General features: G+C 38.4%; 1 protein-coding gene across 3 annotated transcripts in view; it reads right to left on the minus strand.

Moving 5' to 3' along the window:
• Positions 1-21,667, minus strand: part of adcy6a (adenylate cyclase 6a) — an 85,527-nt gene that overhangs the window by 10,306 nt on the left and 53,554 nt on the right. For all 3 annotated transcript variants that reach the window (XM_067372518.1, XM_067372515.1, XM_067372517.1), the window contains exons 5-15: positions 14,485-14,606; positions 12,973-13,084; positions 8,958-9,085; positions 7,569-7,727; positions 7,326-7,467; positions 5,069-5,197; positions 4,860-4,888; positions 4,609-4,756; positions 3,882-3,979; positions 390-477; positions 191-307 (exon numbers count right to left, since the gene is read on the minus strand). In XM_067372518.1, the coding sequence (XP_067228619.1) occupies positions 191-307; positions 390-477; positions 3,882-3,979; positions 4,609-4,756; positions 4,860-4,888; positions 5,069-5,197; positions 7,326-7,467; positions 7,569-7,727; positions 8,958-9,085; positions 12,973-13,084; positions 14,485-14,606 (1,272 nt within the window). The remainder of the gene's footprint in view (positions 1-190; positions 308-389; positions 478-3,881; positions 3,980-4,608; positions 4,757-4,859; positions 4,889-5,068; positions 5,198-7,325; positions 7,468-7,568; positions 7,728-8,957; positions 9,086-12,972; positions 13,085-14,484; positions 14,607-21,667) is intronic.

The raw sequence follows: 21,667 nt of genomic DNA on the forward strand, positions 1-21,667 counted from the left end.
TTATTGTACAGATAACTAAAAATTTGCCAAAGAAAGTTCTACGTGTTTTGGAACGACATGAGGGTGAGTAAGTGGTGACAGAATTGTTCTTTTAAGTGATCATACGGTCTCTTTGGAAGAAATAAGATTGTTAGCTGAAGTGTTAGAAACACTACTCTTGTGTGTGAAGTGATTTGGCAGCTCTGTGTACCATATTGACAAAGGCAGAGATGAAGACGAGGATGATGGTGAAAACTCCCACCAGTGTGCTGTTGGTGCGAGACTGAACAATCTTCTTGGACACAGTCTGCATGGCAGCGGGGAAGAGCTGCGAGACAGAGAGATAAAGGCCAATTGTACACATTTGTAAAATGCAAGAGAATGAAAAGCAGCGCAAGTAGACTGCTTACCTTCACGCAGGAGTAAATGGCACAGATGAAGAGGATGTTGGCGAGAATGATGAAGATACTGATGTAAATTCCCAGCATGACCAGAGTACTGCAGAACACAAAGGAGGTTTCAGACTCATGTTTCAGACTACTTAACCATATTTTGGGGATAAATATGTAGCCAGAAGTAAAATAAACCAGACAAAACCTCAGTTTGGGGACGTCCTCATTTGTAAAAACAGTATAAAGTAAATCAAGTTTTTAAATTGTAAAAATGTAGAAAAAATGTCCAAATGTTAGAGTAACATTCGCTACATTTCAGCGATGCCATTCAGAATACCATTTGCGGGTCCAAACCTCCGAGTTTCAAGTGAGAATGGAAGTCTCAACATCCATTTATGAGCACTATTTATTCATATTACACATTTAAGCTTGTATAAATGGATCGATGTATATACAACAGTCTCTGGGTTCACATCGTCCTGCGCACCAATATTTTAACGATTCATAAAAGATGAATCACTGTCTGGCCATCTGGGATTTTGATATGGAGATAAAGGTTTGGTTCTCGATTATCATGATTTTCCAGTAGTTTTAAAGCACTCTGCGAGTGTACAGTGGGTACGGAAAGTATTCAGACCCCCTTACATTTTTCACTCTTTGTTATATTGCAGGCATTTGTTAAAATCATTTAAGTTCATTTTTTTTCCTCGTTAATGTACACACAGCACCCCATATTGACAGAAAAACACAGAATTGTTGACATTTTTGCAGATTTATTAAAAAAGAAAAACTGAAATATCACATGGTCCTAAGTATTCAGACCCTTTGCTCAGTATTTAGTAGAAGCACCCTTTTGATCTAATACAGCCATGAGTCTTTTTGGGAAAGATGCAACAAGTTTTTGACACCTGGATTTGGGGATCCTCTGCCATTCCTCATTGCTGATCCTCTCCATTTCTGTCAGGTTGGATGGTAAACGTTGGTGGACAGCCATTTTTAGGTCTCTCCAGAGATGCACAATCGGGTTTAAGTCAGGGCTCTGGCTGGGCCATTCAAGAACAGTCACGGAGTTGTTGTGAAGCCACTCCTTCGTTATTTTAGCTGTGTGCTTAGGGTCATTGTCTTGTTGGAAGGTAAACCTTCGGCCCAGTGTGAGGTCCTGAGCACTCTGGAGAAGGTTTTCGTCCAGGATATCCCTGTACTTGGCCACATTCATCTTTTCCTCGATTGCAACCAGTCGTGCTGTCCCTGCAGCTGAAAAACACCATGCTTCACTGTTGGGACTGTATTGGACAGGTGATGAGCAGTGCCTGGTTTTCTCCACACATACCACTTAGAATTAAGGCCAAAAAGTTCTTTCTTGGTCTCATCAGACCAGTGAATCTTATTTCTCACCATCTTGGCAAACTCCATGCGGGCTTTCATGTGTCTTGCACTGAGGAGAGGCTTCCATCGGGCCACTCTGCCATAAAGCCCCGACTGGTGGAGGGCTGCAGTGATGGTTGACTTTCTACAACTTTCTCCCATCTACCGACTGCATCTCTGGAGCTCAGCCACAGTGATCTTTGGGTTCTTCTTTACCTCTCTCACCAAGGCTCTTCTCCCCCGATAGCTCAGTTTGGCCGGATGGCCAGCTCTAGAAAGGGTTCTGGTCGTCCCAAACGTCTTCCATTTAAGGATTATGGAAGCCACTGTGCTCTTAGGAACCTTAAGTGCAGCAGAAATGTTTTTGTAACCTTGGCCAGATCTGTGCCTTGCCACAATTCTGTCTCTGAGCTCTTTAGGCAGTTCCTTTGACCTCATGATTCTCATTTGCTCTGACATGCACTGTGAGCTGTAAGGTCTTATATAGACAGGTGTGTGGCTTTCCTAATCAAGTCCAATCAGTATAATCAAACACAGCTGGACTCAAATGAAGGTGTAGAACCATCTCAAGGATGATCAGAAGAAATGGACAGCACCTGAGTTAAATATGAGTGTCACAGCAAAGGGTCTGAATACTTAGGACCATGTGATATTTCAGTTTTTCTTTTTTAATAAATCTGCAAAAATGTCAACAATTCTGTGTTTTTCTGTCAATGTGAGGTGCTGTGTGTACATTAATGAGGAAAAAAATGAACTTAAATGATTTTAGCAAATGGCTGCAATATAACAAAGAGTGAAAAATTTAAGGGGGTCTGAATACTTTCCGTACCCACTGTATATTAGCACTGTTTGGTGTTTGCCGTCTGATTTTGACCAACTTGGACCCGGAAATGGTGATGTGTGTTGTCAGACTTAAAGGGATAGTTCATCCAAAAATGAAGATGATCCCATGATTTACTCACCCTCAAGCCATCCTAGGTGTATATGACTTTCTTCTTTCAGACGAACACAATCTGAGATGTATTTAAAAATATTCTGGCTCTTCCAAGCTTTATAATGGTAGTGAATGGCGCTTACGATTTTAAAGTCCATAAGTACATCCATCCATCATAAAAGTAATCCATACAGCGCCAGGGGGTTAATAAATGCCTTCTGAAGCAAAGTGATGGGTTTTTGTAAGAAAAATATACATATTTAAAACTTTATAAACTACAATAATTAGTTTCCAGCAAATGGCTGTACATATTGAGTTACAGCGGAAGCGTAACCTCTGACGTGATGTATGATGTATTGACGAACACTTATGCACAGATCATAGAGCAAAACAAAACACCAGTCATGAATTAGAAGTTTAAAACAAGAGATTATAAAGAGAAATGTTGGAGGATTTCGATATAAGCGAAAAGGAGCTTTTGTTGCCCAGCCCTAGGCGTCCAAGCTTACGATACTCCTACATCCTGCGTCATACATCGTGTCAGGGGTTACACTTCCACCATAACTTGATCGAGGGGGGTTGCTAGTTATTATAGTTAATAAAGTTATAAATATGGATTTTTTCTTACAATCCCATCGCTTCACTTCGGAAGCCTTTATTAACCCCCTGGAGCTGTATGGATTACTTTTATGATGGATGGATTCACTTTTTTGGGCTTCGTAGAGCAAGGATATTTGCAAATATATCTCAGATTGTGTTTGTCTGAAAGAAGATAGTCATATACACCTAGAATGGCTTGAGGGTTAATCAATAATTTTTGGGTGAACTGTCCCTTTAACGAGTGGATTGTCAATAGCGTAGCAATGTATGAAGCACTGCTCACACAGATGTCACTTTCAAACCAAGCCGCTGTTGGTCAACATGACAAAATAGCATGACCAATGTGAACACGAACAGAATGTGCATTGGGAAATCTTTTGCCCTCATGCGAAACTTTAGTTTGCACCAATTTTTTTGGATGAATAGATTTGTCCATGACTTTTTGCTGAGCAATATAAATGTGACTGCATCTGTAGGGTGTGGGTTAGGTTATAGTATTTATAACCAGCTGTACATAAAAACAATAGAAGTGTATGGAATGTCCTCATTTAGATAGCTAAATAAACGTGTGTGTGTGTGTGTGTGTGTGTGTGTGTGTGTTGGTCACTCACTGAGGGAATATGACGATCTGGATAAAGGAGATAAAACAGAAGACCAGCAGCGTACAGGCCACATAACCGCCGAAACGATCATCTACCTTCTTAGAATACTAGAAACAAGACAAGAAAATAAAATATCATCAAAACATGTTGACTTACCAATCTGTGCCAAATATTAATGCTGCGTCCACCATGAACTATAACAATAGAGAACACTACAATGATAACTATATTAGCATCCATACCAGCAGATGATATTGTTCTGTTTATAATAAGCACACTGCAGTTTTGTCGTCTGCCACTTTAAATGCTCGAGCTCTTTAAAGCAGAGTAGATTCTGATTGGCTGTCAATGTTTTTATCGTTCAGCTAGAAAAGTGATTCCAACAACATCATTCCTTTGTGTCATTATCGTTATAGAAGGACTTTGCTATTCTTTTATATTAAGAATGATTTTTAGATCTTTATCGTTATTGTTACAGTAATCGTCCTTGTTGTGAACGGCCCTTAACCACCCGGAAGATCCTGTTAACCACATGACTCTGAACAACTCCAAAGAATTCAGTCTCCTCGTGTTCTTCTTCTTCTTATACCAAACAGGAAATTGGAGGACATTTGATCTTGCATGAGCTCATCCATCCTGTTAGTCTGCTAGACGTTCGGCACTACTAAATTAAACTGGAAAGGGTGGGGAGATCTGGACGGGAAGCTGGAACTCAGCCAGTGTCTTTGAGTCTGACCTTTTTCTCCAAGCTGGAGGTTTGGAAGGTGAGCAGGAACTTCTTCACGTGGTCTTTGCGGAGCTGGTCAATACTGCGAGCATCAATGGCACGGCCCAAAAACTCATCCACCTCGTCCTCCGGGTTCAGCGCCTCCTGAGCGCCACGGCTGTGTTCGTGAGCAGAAGAACAGTTAGAAAAACACATGTTCAGTTTTGCGTTCTATTCCCCCCAACTGCATTTATTCTCAAAAAGACAAAAAAAACACTCACTTGTCTTTGCTGGATTGTTCATCAATGCCCTGAGTGAAGAGAAGGAACAAATGTTAGCCAAAGAAGATTAGAAAGATCTGAGAGTAATACAGAAGGACAGAAAGAACAACGTTAGGGTAGAAAACGGCGAAAGGAAGACGAGAGAGAGATCAGGCGAGGGCCATAGGGAGTGGGTGACAGATTGAGCGACAGGTCATGTGGGGTCTCACCATCTGTCTGAAGACTTTGGAGTCTTTAGTCCTGGAGAAGGATCTGTCAGGCACCCATCGCGGTACCAGACCCTCGTTAGAGTTCGTCCGCGTGCGCTGCATCTTAGCCATCATGGCCTTCTCCTCTTTCTGAAACAGTCAAGGGCAAAGGAAAAGTACTGTGGTCAAGATTCTTGAATAAAAAGAGGGATGCACCAATATTACAATGATTTTCATGTTTTGACAGATAACCAGAATGGCAGATAACAGATAAATCTTAACCAGTATTAGAATACATCTGTACATCTTTTGTCTAAATAGATAAAAAATAAAACAATAAAAGACTTTCAGCTAAAAACTGAAAACTTTTGGCTGTTCATTTACATGAAAACGCAAACTTTTGAAAACGGGTTTCAAAGTTTTTGAAAATGATACTATTATCATCTCTGTGTAAACTACAAAAACATAAATTATGTGTTCAGTCTATAGGTGCATAGTGTTTCTTCACAAAGTGACATCGCCATCTACTGGCCTGGCAGCATAAAACGGGTGAACGGGGATCATTTGACATTGTTGTCGTCTATACGTGAAAAATGCAAAGGAAAAACTCTTCCATTTTTAGTACATTGTTGTCGTGTAAACGCACTCTAAAATACTTACTTTTACACTCTAAAAATTTATATGGTACATTATAATGTGATTTGTGATTCATCTGTAACAATTAAAACAAAGAGAAGTACAGTATTTTTGCTCATCTCATTATATTAAGAATTTTCTACACAGCAAAACATACATTTGTTGATCTTGTTTTAAATATACTATATTTGTCATTTTTATTTTTATTTTATTTTAAAAAGAATAGAAAATGACTTTTTGCAGTGTAGAAATTTTCATTATTCAAAAATGTATACTACGGGGCTGTTGAATGCTCGAATCTGATTGGTTGACCAATAGGGAAACACACAGCTAAAGTAGTTTTAGCAGGTCTTGACTGCATTGCAGTTCCATATCACTTCACCAAATGATTTCAGTTATGTCAAAAGGTCCTTACAGCCTACAACAGCAAAAGAAACAAAACCCACAACGACACCCACAAAGCAAATAAATAAAGGATGAAAACGACAAATTATTGTCATGTTTTTTTTGCTCAAAATAAGTTTTATTGTGTCCTGAAAGTGCATACTCTCTCACGCACTCTCTCTCCCTCTTTCAAAAGTACACACATACAGACACACACTCACACAGAAACATGTTGTCAGTGCTGCTCTGACAAATTACTCAGTAAAATAGTTTAGCAACTTAAAAGATACATGACATTTCTCACCAGCGAGGTAATAACTGTGCGGTAAACTTATAGTTTCACTATTAGAGACACTGCTGCCGTGAGAGACGCACAGACTCAAGACTAATTCACATATGCTTATTCTCTCTCTCCCTCTCTCTCTCTCTCTCAACTGTGTTAATAACTGTATCAACTATTTTATTCTGCTATAAAAGTTACTAGTTCTAAAATTATGTTTTGGAATTCGCAATGGAGGCTTGGGATAAGATGCATAAAAAATTAGTCCCACATACATGCGTGTTTTAAGGACAACCTGACAAACGTCTTGAAATACATCTGAACGGTGTCTTGAGGTGTGGTAACCATAGTATAAGCGGAATAATTGACTCCGAGCCGTTGAATTCTTAGAATTCGCTTCACGTCGTGGCCGCATTACCACCTCGGGTGTGCATTATTTTCTAAGAATTCAACGGACCGTCGTCAATTATTCCTTACATATATTCATAGCAGAAATGTGGATAGCTGGTGGCATTTGAAGATATAAAAGTCATAGCACAAGCATCTTTAACTCTTTCCCTGCCATTGATGGAATTTTCCATCTTTTCACTGTTATACAGCAGGGGGCGCTATTACACATCTTCTGGAAGAGTTCAGAATTTCTGGATCAAAACATAAGAAAAGAAGGAGCAGAAACAAGTGATAAAAGCATTGCTTATGCATGTTGTAGTCTTTGAAAAAAATTCTCTAATTTTGTTCAAAATGTTGCTTTTTTTATGAAACTTGATCAAAAAAGGAATGCATGAAGCTAGAATAAAACTGTTTAAAATCAGAGGCCCTGTTCTTTGACATATTGCATGTTCGGATATTCATACAACAAAATATTCTGGGGGCCATGACATTTTTGTGAAAATGATCAAAATACTGACTGGCAACTTAAAAAAAAAAAAAAACACTGGTGGGGAAAGCGTTAAAATATTGTAATATGACGTGTCTAACCCGCTTCTGACTGCAGCCCAACACTAGGAAGGTCTCAATGCTGTTCTCTTTCAAATAGGCGTTTCTCTCCCCTCCAAAACCTGGTTCCACCTCATAGTCTCCATTCAGGTACTGCAGAGTAGCTTTAGTGATGTGGATCCTCCTGAGGAACATTAATTTTGCAGTTACTAAACAGTCCAGTGTTTTGTATAGCTGTGTGTACATGTATGCTGTGTTTATCTGTGGTTTGTCATAAACTCTCACCCGGCTTTGCCTCCAGCCTCCATGTGGTTGGCCAGCGTGACGTCGTTGGACCACACGTCGAATTGCCACTTTCTCAATCCAAGAACTCCACAGTGCACGCGACCACTGTGGATCCCGACCCGCATGTTTACATTGACCCCCGTGACCTCTCGCACCAATCTGTGACCCAAACATAAACATGTTATCATTAAACCACACGCTGCAATTAGTGTCGTTTTAGTATGATTTATATACTATTATAGTATTTATTAATATTTTGGAATATTGCATTACTCCCTAAAAAAATCTAATTGCATTACTGCTTTTTTATGAAAAGTGTTACATTACATTTGCGTTACTTTTTCTCATCTGGGCTGGGCTTACTTGTTTTTAAATAACAACAAAAAAAGTATTTTTGGCAAATGTTAAGGCCCTTGCTCACCAAAAGTGAACTGAATAAGCCTCAGGCTGAAGGAAATGCATATTTACACCTGTACAGTAGAGGGCGCAGCTCAAACAAACCCCATTCGGGATTAAAGAAGAATAAGATACAGAAGAAGGAAGTTCAACACTTTTATTTCTAAATATAATCTGAAGAAATTTTTGCTTATTAGTATCGTTGAATTATATCATTGAAGGTCAGCAGTAAAGACATTGGTGAATAAAGTGAGATTAAATACATAAAGTGTGTGTATTTTAATTAAGTTAATTATAACAGGTTTGCGTAAAATTCTGAGATTGCATTTCACAGTTTTTATTCATTTTGAGGAATACTGAATGTTTTCATGCAAGTGAGATGAGTAAATGCATGTTCACATTTAGTCTAGAACAACAATAACCATCATGTTCACATAGCACACACCACGCCTCTGCACTTTATTTCTCACAACATGGGGACAGGAGAGCTGTCAATCAATAAATGTAAAAAAGTAACTTGCATTACTTATTTGAAAAAGTAACTTAGATATTTTGTTGTAAATTGAAAAAGTAATGCATTACCAGTTACTTGAAAAGTAATCTGATTACATAACTCAAGTTACTTGTAATGCGTTACCCCCAACACTGATCATGAGTATATCGGGGCATTTATTCACGTTGAGTCTCTTGTACATTACGTGCGCACGAGTGCGAGCACGAGCTCGAGCAATAAGTTGCTGGCTGCAGTTCACTCAACAACCACCAGTGTCACTAATAACAAGGGTTTCTGAATTCTACATATAGCCCCTTTAATATAAAAATAATATTTATTACCATAAAAATATAATTTTTATTTAAAAAATTCTGCATAAAACATTAAATATTCAACATTAAATAAATTCACAGATCACTATCAAAAATGATTTGTTCACACTGAATACATTTCTAAAAGGTCCGAAGAAAGTTACTGTCTGACAACTAGGTGAGACGTACGAAATGGCTTCGATCATGTCCACCCCCATTTCCACACAGCAGTGAGCGTGGTCCGCCCTGGGCTCAGGTAAGCCTGACACGCAGTAGTAACAATCCCCCAGGATCTTGATCCGTAAGCAATGGTTCTCCTGCATACACACACACAAGAGGGAACAGAAGTTAATTAGAAAGTTCAAGCTGGGAAGATGGCAGCTTCACGCTGAGGTGTAAAAAGAGGGTAGTCATTCTGCTTAGTGTGTGATACAGAGAGAGTGTGTGTGATTTTTGTGTGTGCATGTGACATACTAGCTGCATCCCAATTCAGACGCTGCATCCTTCAAAGGCTGCATTCGAAGGCCAAATACGTCACAGCGGCGCAACGAAGGCTGTCCCAATTGCAGCCTACAAAAGCGTCCTTTGCTTTTTGGGCCATGAAGGATAGAACGCGAGGATCCTTCACAGCCTAGCCTATCACAAGATTCATTGTGCACGAGTGACAACAGCAATTTTTTGGAGCGAAATTGCCGGATTACATTTTTAAATGTATGCATTGGGTTTAAACTTTCTCAAATATCTAACGATGCAAATGTAAAAATAAAAAAAAAAAAACCTTATCTTATTAAGATGCAATGTTATATAGTTTATACTCTAGGTTATAGCTGCACGATTCTGGATTTTTTTGTGTTTAAAATAGATTCTTCTATGATTCTGAACAGACAACTAAACAAAATAATATGTAAATACCAGAGGTTCTGATAAAATATTAATTGCTGCAGTCTATTTAAAAATGTTTAATTCATTTGAATGAACCATTTTTTTTTATGAATGGTCAATGAATGACTCCTTAAAGGAACACACCACTTTTTTGAAAATAGGCTCATTTTCCAGCTCCCCTAGAGTTAAACAGTTGAGTTTTACCATTTTCGAATCCATTCAGCCGATCTCCGGTTCTGGCTGTACCACTTTTAGCATAGCTTAGCATAGTTCATTGAATCTGATTAGACCGTTAGCATCGCGCTTAAAAATGACCAAAGAGTTTTGATATTTTTCCTATTTAAAACTTGACTCTTCTGTAGTTAAATCGTGTACTAAGACCGACAGAAAATGAAAATTTGCGATTTTCTAGGCTGATATGGCTAGGAACTATACTCTCATTCAGGCGTAATAATCAAGGAAAAATATCAAAACTCTTTGGTCATTTTTAAGCGCAATGCTAACGGTCTAATCAGATTCAATGAACTATGCTAAGCTATGCTAAAAGTGGTACCGCCAGAACCGGAGATCGGCTGAATGGATTCGAAAACGGTAAAACTCAACTGTTTAACTCTAGGGGAGTTGGAAAATGAGCCTATTTTCAAAAAAAGTGGAGTGTTCCTTTAATATACTTGTTTCATTACTGGATGAATCAGTGTTTTTGAACAAATCTTTTGAATTAAACATTCAATGACAAGTACATTTTTAACAGTCACTTGTCGCCATCTGGTGGTGTCGATACAACCATTTTTTGAAGCACCAAGTTAGTTTCAAAAAGTGATTTGCTCTATTTTGATCGCTACTGTAGACAGCAGTGTTTATATCCAAACTTTAAACTTTTATCACTGTACTTCTGTGATAATTTGATTATTTGTAACACAGAAATAACTATAGGGCCTACTGTGTGGTTCAAAACTGCTTTCTCTGGGTCAGCAGCGGCACAAACACAGATGTTCCGGTATGATTTTGTCAAAGGTTTAATAGATACGAATCGTTGCCATTCATAAATAAGATTGCGTGGTGTTTGAATTGAGATTGTGATCTTTTTACAATGAATCGTGCAGCTCTACTCTCGAAGGATGCAGCCTGTGAATTGGGACACAGCTAATGTGTTAACAGACAGAAATCTTTGACAATGGATATCCATTACAGCGAGTAACAGGTAATAAATGAAGTCAAAGCAGAGCAACACAGTAGTGGTGTTTTGCTCCGGAATGAATAAGAAATCATTTGAGTGAACAATTCAATGACTCACTCATAAAGAAAAAGGAGAAAGGTAAGGCTGCTCAAGTGGCTGGGGTTGGAGGATCAATACATTAGAAATGCTGCTGTCTTTCCAACATTTCATCCACCAACACCCACCAAGGCTAAAACCTCAGCTCTTTTGGAGGACACAGAGCCTGTTTTTCTGCACCATGCCTGCATCACGCTGGGCTATCAAAACCCCTTCTGTGCTGTGGTGGAGCCCATTCTGAGGATGCCCACTGGGAAGCCTCATTCCCATAGCCTGGAGCTCACACTCCCAACCCTGAGGGTGCCTCGTTCACCAGTGGTTCACAGGGGTTCACCCACATTTACCCCATTGGTCAACCCCTGGCAGATCAACTAAAATATAAATAAATAATTTTAAAGACATCACTGACTACAACATTACAAATTCATCAATGAATGACTGATACGAAATATATTATCTATTTCTGATGCAGAAAAATTAGTTCATGCATTCATGACCTCTAGACTAGATTACTGTAATGCATTACTAGCTGGTTGTCCTGCATCCTCAATAAACAAGCTACAATTAGTACAAAATGCAGCTGCTAGAGCTCTTAACATGTCAATTTTATAATCTCTACACTGGTTACTTATTAAGTTCTGTATCAATTATATAAGGCCCTAAATGGTTTAGCTCCTGTGTACTTAACCAACCTTCTATCGCCCTACAATCCTTCAAGATCACAAAACTCTGGACTTCTGGTTGTACCTAGGATATCTAAGTCCACTAAAGGAGGGAGAGCATTTTCACATTTGGCTCCGAAACTCTGGAATAGCCTTCCTGATAATGTCGGTGCTCAGATATAAATCTAGATTAAAGATGTCTCTCCCTTTAGCCAAGCATTCACATAATGCATCTCATATCAGATCAATTGCACATGACTATCTTTGCTTAATGTTATGAACAGCAGCTACGCAAATTATTCTCCATTTGCTTTTCTGTTATATCTCGAGACACCTGTCCTGAGGTGACTAGAGAGGACATCAGCTTCAGTTTGGATTCAGCCTCTTAAGAAGACCTCAGATGACCAACACCTTTGAAGAGACGGCACCTGCAAGGATCTGGATCGACATGCACACCAAATTTCTATATATCCTAATTATTGTTAATATGTAATTCATTATTTCCCGGAGCTCATTGCTTCTACCTTCAATTAAACTGCTAACAGTTATTGTAAATTAAATTGCCTAAATTACTACATTATTTGCTAACTGCATTCTCTAAATTGTAACGTTGACATGCATTCTCTGTAAAGCTGCTTTGAAACGATATGTATCGTGAAAAGCCTTATACAAATAAATGTGAATTGAATTGAAATTCATGCATAGTCTTTTTCCATCCTCTCACTGACCCTTATAATTAAACAGTGTTTTAATTTTCTTGTTGTGTCATAGTTTTTGTCTTTTGATCAAAATATTACTTTATAGTTAGATATATACACATTATTGTTTAAAATTGGGGTTGATAAGATTTTTTAGTAAAAAATTTCTAATGCTCACCAAGTCTCCATTTATTTGATCAAAAATAAAGTATAAACAGTTATATTATGAAATACTGTTATAAGTCAAATAACCATTTGAATATATAAAATGTGATTTATTCCTGTGATCAAAGTTGAATTTTCAGCATCATTACTCCAATCTACAGTCACATGATTCTTCAGAAATCATTCTATGATTATTTGCTGCTCAAGAAACATTTTATTTTATTATACTATTAAATAGTTCCAAAAACAGAAATCTTTAAACAGAAGTCTTTTGTGACATTATAAACGTCTCTAAATGTCGCAACTTTCAAAAAAAGAAATCTTATTTTATATTTTGCATAATTTAAACATGTATTAACATTCAAATGAAAACTGTAAGTGTAATGTAAAAGTAATATCTTGCAGTCTCAACAATTTATTCAATATACTTTAGACTTCGTCTTGTAACCATAATAAACATATAATGCTGCAACAATGATCCAGATGAAAACATCTTTTCAACATGTGTTAGTAGTCATGCTCACCGAGGCCAACTTGTCAAAGCGGGCAAACAGCTCGTTTAAAGTCATGACCAGCTCCTGAGCAGTGCACTGTGACGCCAGACTAGTGAAGCCCTCAATGTCTGCAAAAAGAATACTGACACAGAGAGAGAGAGAGAGAGAGAGATTTAAACTATGCATTGTTGTTCCCATACTGCTTAAATGCTTTGGTAATATTGAACAGCAAACAGTCATGCCAATCAAACAATGAATTAAGACAGAGATTAAAAAAAAACTTTAATTTTAATGCTTGGATATACATAGGTCAATAACATCATCTTTTTAAACAACCAGTTAGAAAAGTATATGTGTGTGTGAATCCCTTGAGCTGAGGGGAATTCACTCTGTGGCTGTGCAGTGGCAGACGCCATGGAGCACTTTAATTGAATCGCGGTTTCATTTCAGTATCTTCTGGGGTTAGCGCTAGTCTAGTGACTGATAATTAACTATTCTCTCTTTTGCCGTAATTAGCTGACCACCTTTCAAAATAAAAGCACCATTGCTCAGCTCCCATAGCTGAAGGAAAGGAGAAAAGAGTAAAAAGAGACAGGAGAGATGAATGGAAAGAGTGATGATAAACCCAGAAAGTGACACATGGCCACAGGAGATGATAAAAAGCAGATGAACTACCATAGCTAAAGGCTAATGCTAATAGTTAAAGGTTCTGCAGGCTTACAGAAAACAAAACTGACCCTATTGTCTTTTTAAATAAAATAGTTGTCTTTGTGGTCATTCACTTAAATTACACATGAAATCAAAATCGACGTTTCACTTGGAAATACGTCACAACACTGGAGAAAAGTCGTTTACAACTTCCGGTTCACGCAGACTTTAAGGATTTAATGAATGTTCACTTCCCACTTCCTATCTGCTTATATAAAATATATGAGTTAAGATTACATGACAATTTTAAGTTTAATGTTTGAAATAACTTGCTCAAAAAGAGCAATTAAAATGTATGAGTACAAAACTGAAATCTGCCTGTTCTGCTTGTTTAAACTTTGAATTTCTTAACTTAAAATATAAACTTTATGTAACTGATTACCTCAAATTTTTTGAGTTTTGCCAACTTAGTCGGGTTTACAGTGTTATACAGTGTGCCATTTACCATGAAAATAGTGTGATGTGTGAGCAATGACTGATTTTATCCTCAGCTTCAGCGTCTATTTATAATGTAGGGGGGCGGGACGATTCAGATTATAGAGAGCATTTGATTGGACAGAAAATCTGAAGTGCAGAGTAATGTCATCAAAATCAGTGATCCGTTTTGGTGAAAGTGAGAGACTGTAGATTTGAATGCTTATATCTTCTAACTGAGAATTTTGTCATCATTTTGGAGCACACTAGCTTATAGATAAGAGTAAGGCTAACATATTCATACTAAAAGGCCATGAGGGCGAGAAAAATAATACGAACAGATAATGTCATAATCTAGCATGCTGGATCAAATCCATTCATAGTTAATGTGGCACAGTTTGACACGACAGTAACACTCACCTGACATTGTCGTGTTTCTGGATGTAGATTTTGTGAAACATCATGTCTTCTTTTTTTGCATTGATGTCAGCCTTCATTTCCATGGCGACATGCCTTGGCAAAACAGACAGCAACAGGCGTTCCTGAAAATTGCAGAGGAGAGAAGAGAGGGAATGTACGTATGAGAAAGAGAAAGAAAGCTTACCGTGCAATTCTTCTAACTGAAGATTAAACATCCTTTCTTTATTTAGTTGCTCTTTGCATGTCAAACATCAGAGTCCAAGAGCATATATACTGGTGGCTTGTCTATTGACTACAGTGTTTAGACTTTTATTACATTTCTGTTAGAATTAGAATATAAAGGCAATCAACAGAGGTTTTCAAAATGAGTAGAACTTTTTAACAGATTCAGAGTAGATGCCATATGAATGCAGGGAGACTAAGAGAGATTGCATGTGTAACTGAAGGCGAGTAGAGTTCAACCTAAGAGCAGTTTATTTCAAACAAACACATAATAAATACAAAATAAACACAACCTAATGATGACTTAACCTGAAACCATAACAAAACTCAACAACGTCTCAATCAGCTTCCTAGGCCGTGAAATAGTGTACACAAATTCAGGCACTAGAAGGATTTTGCAATTGAGAGAGCCCTTAAAATGGCCGACTACCTGATCAGTTCCCTGACTACAGAACTACAGAGCTGATTGAGACGGACCAAAGTCCCTTTCAAGGAAAGTCTGTTCATTCAGCGACCATATTTGCACCACCTCCGGGCAGCTATTATGGGCATCCAAGACCAAGTCCTATCTATTTGAATGGGGGAATCCTGAAATCTGAAAAACTGCTTGGCGAACTCACAATTAAATAACATTTCAAATCAGCAACAAAATCTAACATTAACTGCCCTATAAAATGTTGTTTCTTATGCTCAAATAGTGTTAAAAAGCTTATTTTTCAGGCTAGATGAGCCAATGCACCTTTGCAGTCCTAAGCACGAGTCTCAGGTTTCTATAGGGACCGGAGCTTCTTATGGCAGCTGCAGTGACACAATAACTTTATCAATCAGCGATTGGCTCATTTACTTAGAAGGCGGGACGTATTCTGCCATATTGCGCGATGCAGTTTCTCCCATTCATTAAAAATAGGAGTGAACTGTCTTTCTATATCTATAGTTTTTGCGCACCCAGGGAAACATGAGGAATATGAATACACATGGGCTTAATGAGTTAACAAGGAACACCTAAAAACAATTAAGACAGGAAACAGGAATATGTGAAACAGTGATAAAGACTAACCCTCTACATTGTCTACTATCATACTATATAGTAGGCAAAAAACTGTATGTGAGCTGAGTAGGTAGTATATGTCCAAATTCATAGTATTCTTAAAACAGTAGGTCAAAAGTACCCGGATGACCTACTTCTTCTGGCGAGATTCTGAAGTGTGCATTTGATGGACACTTTATGAGGCAAAAGGAGAAGATTTGTGAATGGCAGTGTCGACGCAACTGACGCAGAAAGTCACATGACAATGAAAACATTTCAGATGTAATACATCAGAATTTCCTTCATACTACACTCATTCCTACTATATACACATTCATACTATCTATTATGTTTAAATAGTATAAGATTCAAACTAATTGTAGTACTGTACCTACTGGACATGAGATTATATTATTTTTTGGACATGAGATTTCAGACACAGCGTAAGACAATGTACAACCCGAATTCCGGAAATGTTGGAACGTTTTTTAAATTTGAATAAAATGAAAAATACAAACACGATTCAAAAAAAAAAAAAAAAAAAAGAATGCAATGATGTGGACGGTTCAAATTTCAATATTTTATTCAGAATACAACATAGATGACATATCAAAGGTTTAAACTGAGTATGTTAATATTAATATTAAAATGTATCATTTTAAGGGAAAAATAAGCGGATTTAAAATTTCTTGGCATCAACACATCTCAAAAAAGTTGGGACAAAGCCATGTTTACCACAGTGTGGCATCCCCTCTTCTTTTTATAACAGTCTGCAAATGTCTGGGGACTGAGGAAACAAGTTGCTCAAGTTTAGGAATAGGAATGTTGTCCCATTCTTGTCTAATACAGGCTTCTAGTTGCTCAACTGTCTTAGTTCTTCTTTGTCGCATCTTCCTCTTTATGATGCGTCAAATGTTTTCTATGGGTGAAAGATCTAGACTGCAGGCTGGCCATTTCAGTACCCGGATCCTTCTTCTAAGCAGCCATGATGTTGTAATTGATGCATTATGTGGTCTGGCATTGTCATGTTGGAAAATGCAAGGTCTTCCCTGAAAGAGACGACGTCTGGATGGGCGCATATGTTGTTCTAGAACTTGGATATACCTTTCAGCATTGATGGTGCCTTTCCAGATGTGTAAGCTGCCCATGCCACACGCACTCATGCGACCCCATACCATCAGAGATGCAGGCTTCTGAACTGAACGCTGATAACAACTTGGGTTGTCCTTGTCCTCTTTAGTCCGGATGAAATGGCGTCACAGTTTTCCAAAAAGAACTTCAAATTTTGATTCGTCTGACCACAGAACAGTTTTCCACTTTGCCACAGTCCATTTTAAATGAGCCTTGGCCCAGAGAAAACGTCTGTGCTTCTGGATCAGATATGGCTTCTTTTTTGACCTATAGAGTTTTAGCCGGCAACGGCGAATGGCACGGTGGATTGTGTTCACCTACAATGTTTTCTGGAAGTATTCCTGAGCCCATGCTGTGATTTCCATTACAGTAGCATTCCTGTATGTGATGCAGTGCCGTCTAAGGGCCCGAAGGTCACGGGCATCCAGTATGGTTTTCTGGCCTTGACCCTTGCGTACAGAGATTTTTCCAGATTCTCTGAATCTTTGGATGATATTTTGCAGTGTAGATGATGATAACTTCAAACTCTTTGCAATTTTTCTCTGAGAAACTCCTTTCTGATATTGCTCCACCATTTTTGCTGCAGCATTGGGGGAATTGGTGATCCTCTGCCCATCTTGACTTCTGAGAGACACTGCCACTCTGGGAGGCTCTTTTTATACCCAATCATGTTGCCAATTGACCTAATAAGTTGCAAATTGGTCCTCTAGCTGTTCCTTATATGTACATTTAACTTTTCCGGCCTCTTATTGCTACCTCTCCCAACTTTTTTGGAATGTATAGCTCTCATGAAATCCAAAATGAGCCAATATTTGGCAAGACATTTCAAAATGTCTCACTTTCAACATTTGATATGTTATCTATATTCTATTGTGAATAAAATATATACGTTTATGAGATTTGTAAATGATTGCATTCCTTTTTTATTCACAATTTGTACAGTGTCCCAACTTTTTTGGAATCAGGTTTGTAAAAGATTTTCAAATCACATGAGATTCAGCTGGGAGAACATCTAGCAACTAATTACGTTAACTGATATCAGGTCTGTAACATGATTAGCTATACAAGGGATGTCTTAGAGAGGCAGAGTCTCTCAGAAGTAAAGATGGGCAGAACTGTGAAAGAGTGCGTAAAAAGATTGTGGAATACTTTAAAAACAATGTTCCTCAACGTCAAATTCCAAAGGCTTTGCAAATCTCATCATCTACAGGGCATGACATCATCAAAGGATTCAGAGAAACCGGAGAAATCTCTGTGCGTAAGGGACAAGGCTGATACCTTTATTGGATGCCCATGGTCTTCGGGCACTCAGACGACACTGCATCACTCATCTGCATGATTGTGTCAATGACATCACTAAATGGGCCCAGGAATACTTCCAGAAACCACTGTCGGTAAACACAATCCGCCGTGCCATCTGCAGATGCCAACTAAAGCTCTATCATGTAAAAAGGAAGCCATAGGTGAACATGGTCCAGAAGCGCCGTCATGTCCTTTGGGTCAAGGCTCATTTGAAATGGACTGTTTCAAAGTGGAAAAGTGTTCTATAGTCAGAAGAGCCCAAATTTGACATTCTTGTTGGAAATCACAGACGCCGTGTCCTCTGGGCTAAAGGGGAAGAAGACCTTCCAGCGTATTATCAGCGTTCAGCTCAAAAGCCAGCATCTCTGATGGTATGGGGGTGCATAAGTGCATACGGTATGGGCAGCTTGCATTTTTTGGAAGGCACTATGAATGCTGATATAAAGGTATATATAGGTTTATATACCTTTCTATATAAAGGTTTTAGAGCAACATATGCTCCCCTCCAGACGACGTCTATTTCAGTGAAGGCCTTGTGTATGTCATCAGGACAATGCAAAACCACATACTGCAGTTATTACAACAGCATGGCTTTGTCGTAGAAGAGTCCGTGTGCTGAATTGGCCTGCCTGCCAGATCTTTCACCTATAGAGAACATTTGGTGTATCATTAAACGAAAGATGACAACAAACTCTTCTGCAGCTAGAAGCCTATATCAGGCAAGAATGGGACCAAATTCCAACACCAAAACTCCAGACTCATAACCTCGATGCCCAGACGTCTTCAAACTGTTTTTAAAAGAAGAGGAGATGCTACACCATGGTAAACATGCCCCCGTCCCAACTATTGAGACCTCTAGCAGGGTTGTATATGAAGAAACTTCAAAATAAAAGACATGAACTCCGAACATGAAACATAAAATCTACACAGATGTGACAGTAAGCATAACTGTACAAAAGTATACAAAAAACATATTGTTGATCAACACTGTTCAAATTGTTGAATAAAGTTGTTATTTTTGTGCACAAAATGTATTCTCGTCGCTTCATAATATTAAGGTTGAACCACTGTAGTCACGTTGACTATTTTAACCATGTTTTTAACTACCTTTCTGGACGTCAAAAAGTGCAGTGACATTGCTGCCTATGTGTGGATCAGATAACCTCAGATTTCATCAAAAATATCTTAATTTTTGTTCCGAAGATGAACAAAGGTCTTTCGGGTTTTGAACGACATGAGGGTGAGTAATTGATGACAGAAATTTCATTTTTGGGTGAACTAACCCATTACGGTGCAATACTGCCATCCTATATGTTGCTCTGCAACAAGCTCTGCAATTTGGCACTCTAATAAAGTCATGTCACGTTTATTTATATAGCACTTTATACAATAGATTGCTTAAAATCAAGCAGCTTTACTGTATTAAACATGAAATACAGTGTCAGTGTCTCATTTAATCAGAAGTACAACTTCATTTTCTACTATAAAGCAGCTCTCCAATGTGTTCATGTTTCCACTCACGGAAGTCTGACCTCCACGGATTGAACAGCAGAAATGAAGCAGAAAAAATTTCTACATTAAAGAAGGCAGAGCCTCATCCTATCTATTACATAATCGCCACGGACCAATGGTAGTAAAAAGGTGTTTACCAGCCGAAGCAAATTTTTCCAGGAAGTTCACTTTGGTGAGCCGTTTTGTACTCCCAAAACGAACTCCAAACGAAGTTGATTTGCCTGATTTTGTTTGAAACGATGTCACATCAATTTGTTCTTCAATTTCACTTGAAGTATATCAGGGCCTTTAAGGTGCTCCAATTAGGGCCAATCACGATCACTGGAAGCAGTATCGGCTGATACCGATCACAGATCATGGGGTCTATTTGAAGGTTTCATTTATCATGAAGCATTATTTACAGGAATCCTCCGATCAGGATTTATTCATATATTAATACATTACTTTACATTTGGCAAGAATGCAATAAATTGATCAAAAGTGACAGATTTGTGTACTTTTTTTTTTTTTTAATTTTTAATTCTGTTTCCACAAAAATATTAAGCAGCACAACTGTTTTCATCATTGATTATAATAGGAAATGTTTCTTGAGCAGCAAATCAGAATATTAGGATGATTTCTGAACGATCATGTGACTCATGTGAGTATTGATGCTGAAAATTCAGCTTTAATCACAGGAATAAATTACATTTTAAAATATATTAAAATTATAGGCAAATACAGCCTTGGTGTAGCCTGACGTGGTCATACTCAATTCTAGTCAGAATATGAGTCTGATACTGCTCCATTGGGCTTTGATTATGGGGGCGTATTTCAACTGATCCAGGAAAGACCTCAATTGGATAGACCTACAACCAATCAGAGCTACAGAGTAAGTGACGTATGTTGAGCGACGCATAGTTGTCAACAGAATTCTTAGCGACCATCGGGGCCAGCTGATAAATCAAACTTTTGCCGAATCCCGTAGGAAGGACGGCAAAGACATCTTTCCCATCGACAAATGCCTTGATTGCGGTCCTCTGTTCCTCTTTTAAAAGTAATGCGCTGTCGATATCTTCTATAACTGACGCGATGGCGGAATCTACACATCTCAGTTCTTCAACAGCCATCATTGTTGTAAACTAATTGACCTTTTGCAAAGACTCATCCCCCTTAGTTACTGTTGCTTTGTCCGACAAGCCGTGGCGCTGTCACGCCACACAGAGTAGAAAATACATCGTGGAGCAAAGAAGAAACTGACAACACATCGACAGACGAGACAGAGCAGGTTACTTATGATATTAAACAAAGTCCCAGCTTTCAAACTGTGTAGTTATTAAAAAAATTCAAACAATAAAAACCGTTTTGTGGCTCTTTAATGTGTTGTGACCATGATCGTGACAGATTGTTGTAGCGCCTCAGCTCAAGAGGCTCGTGAACCGATCATCTCTTCCTACTAGTTCATGTATAGCATCAAATAAACATGAATGAACATGAGAATGAATGTTGTTTCAAACGCGGAAAGACATCATTATGCACAATTTTTCAAGTTTAACTCCACCGATGTAAATCTTCTAACTCCTGACTGCTTTGTTGGACAAAATGGCGGATGCGGCGTTCTGATTGGTTAGATCGCTTGTCAATCAAACTCCCCAAGCGCTCTTTGATGACGTGAGTGGTTACGTAACCGCAGATAGCCTGTCCATCATCGATTAAAGCCCGCCCTGGCAATTTGATTGGCTCGGCCTTCTGGGAGCCGAGCATAATTACTCCACAATGGATCGAGTCCAGACCGAACTTCCCGTCCAAAAAATGTTGTGGGCGGGGTTCGGGCTGGCACCCAGGCTAGCCTTGGTGAGCAGAAGAGATTTCTTTAAAAAAATGTATAGATTCCAAACTTTTGAACAGTATGTACAGTATATTGTCACATTCAGTTCAGTTTAGTTTGTTTTCATGGACTTTACGTTTTGTTTTCAATTGTCACGTGTCTTTGTTCCGATTCCCGCCAAC

This window comes from Chanodichthys erythropterus, chromosome 20 (assembly GCF_024489055.1).
Source record: "Chanodichthys erythropterus isolate Z2021 chromosome 20, ASM2448905v1, whole genome shotgun sequence".
Lineage (NCBI taxonomy): Eukaryota > Metazoa > Chordata > Actinopteri > Cypriniformes > Xenocyprididae > Chanodichthys > Chanodichthys erythropterus.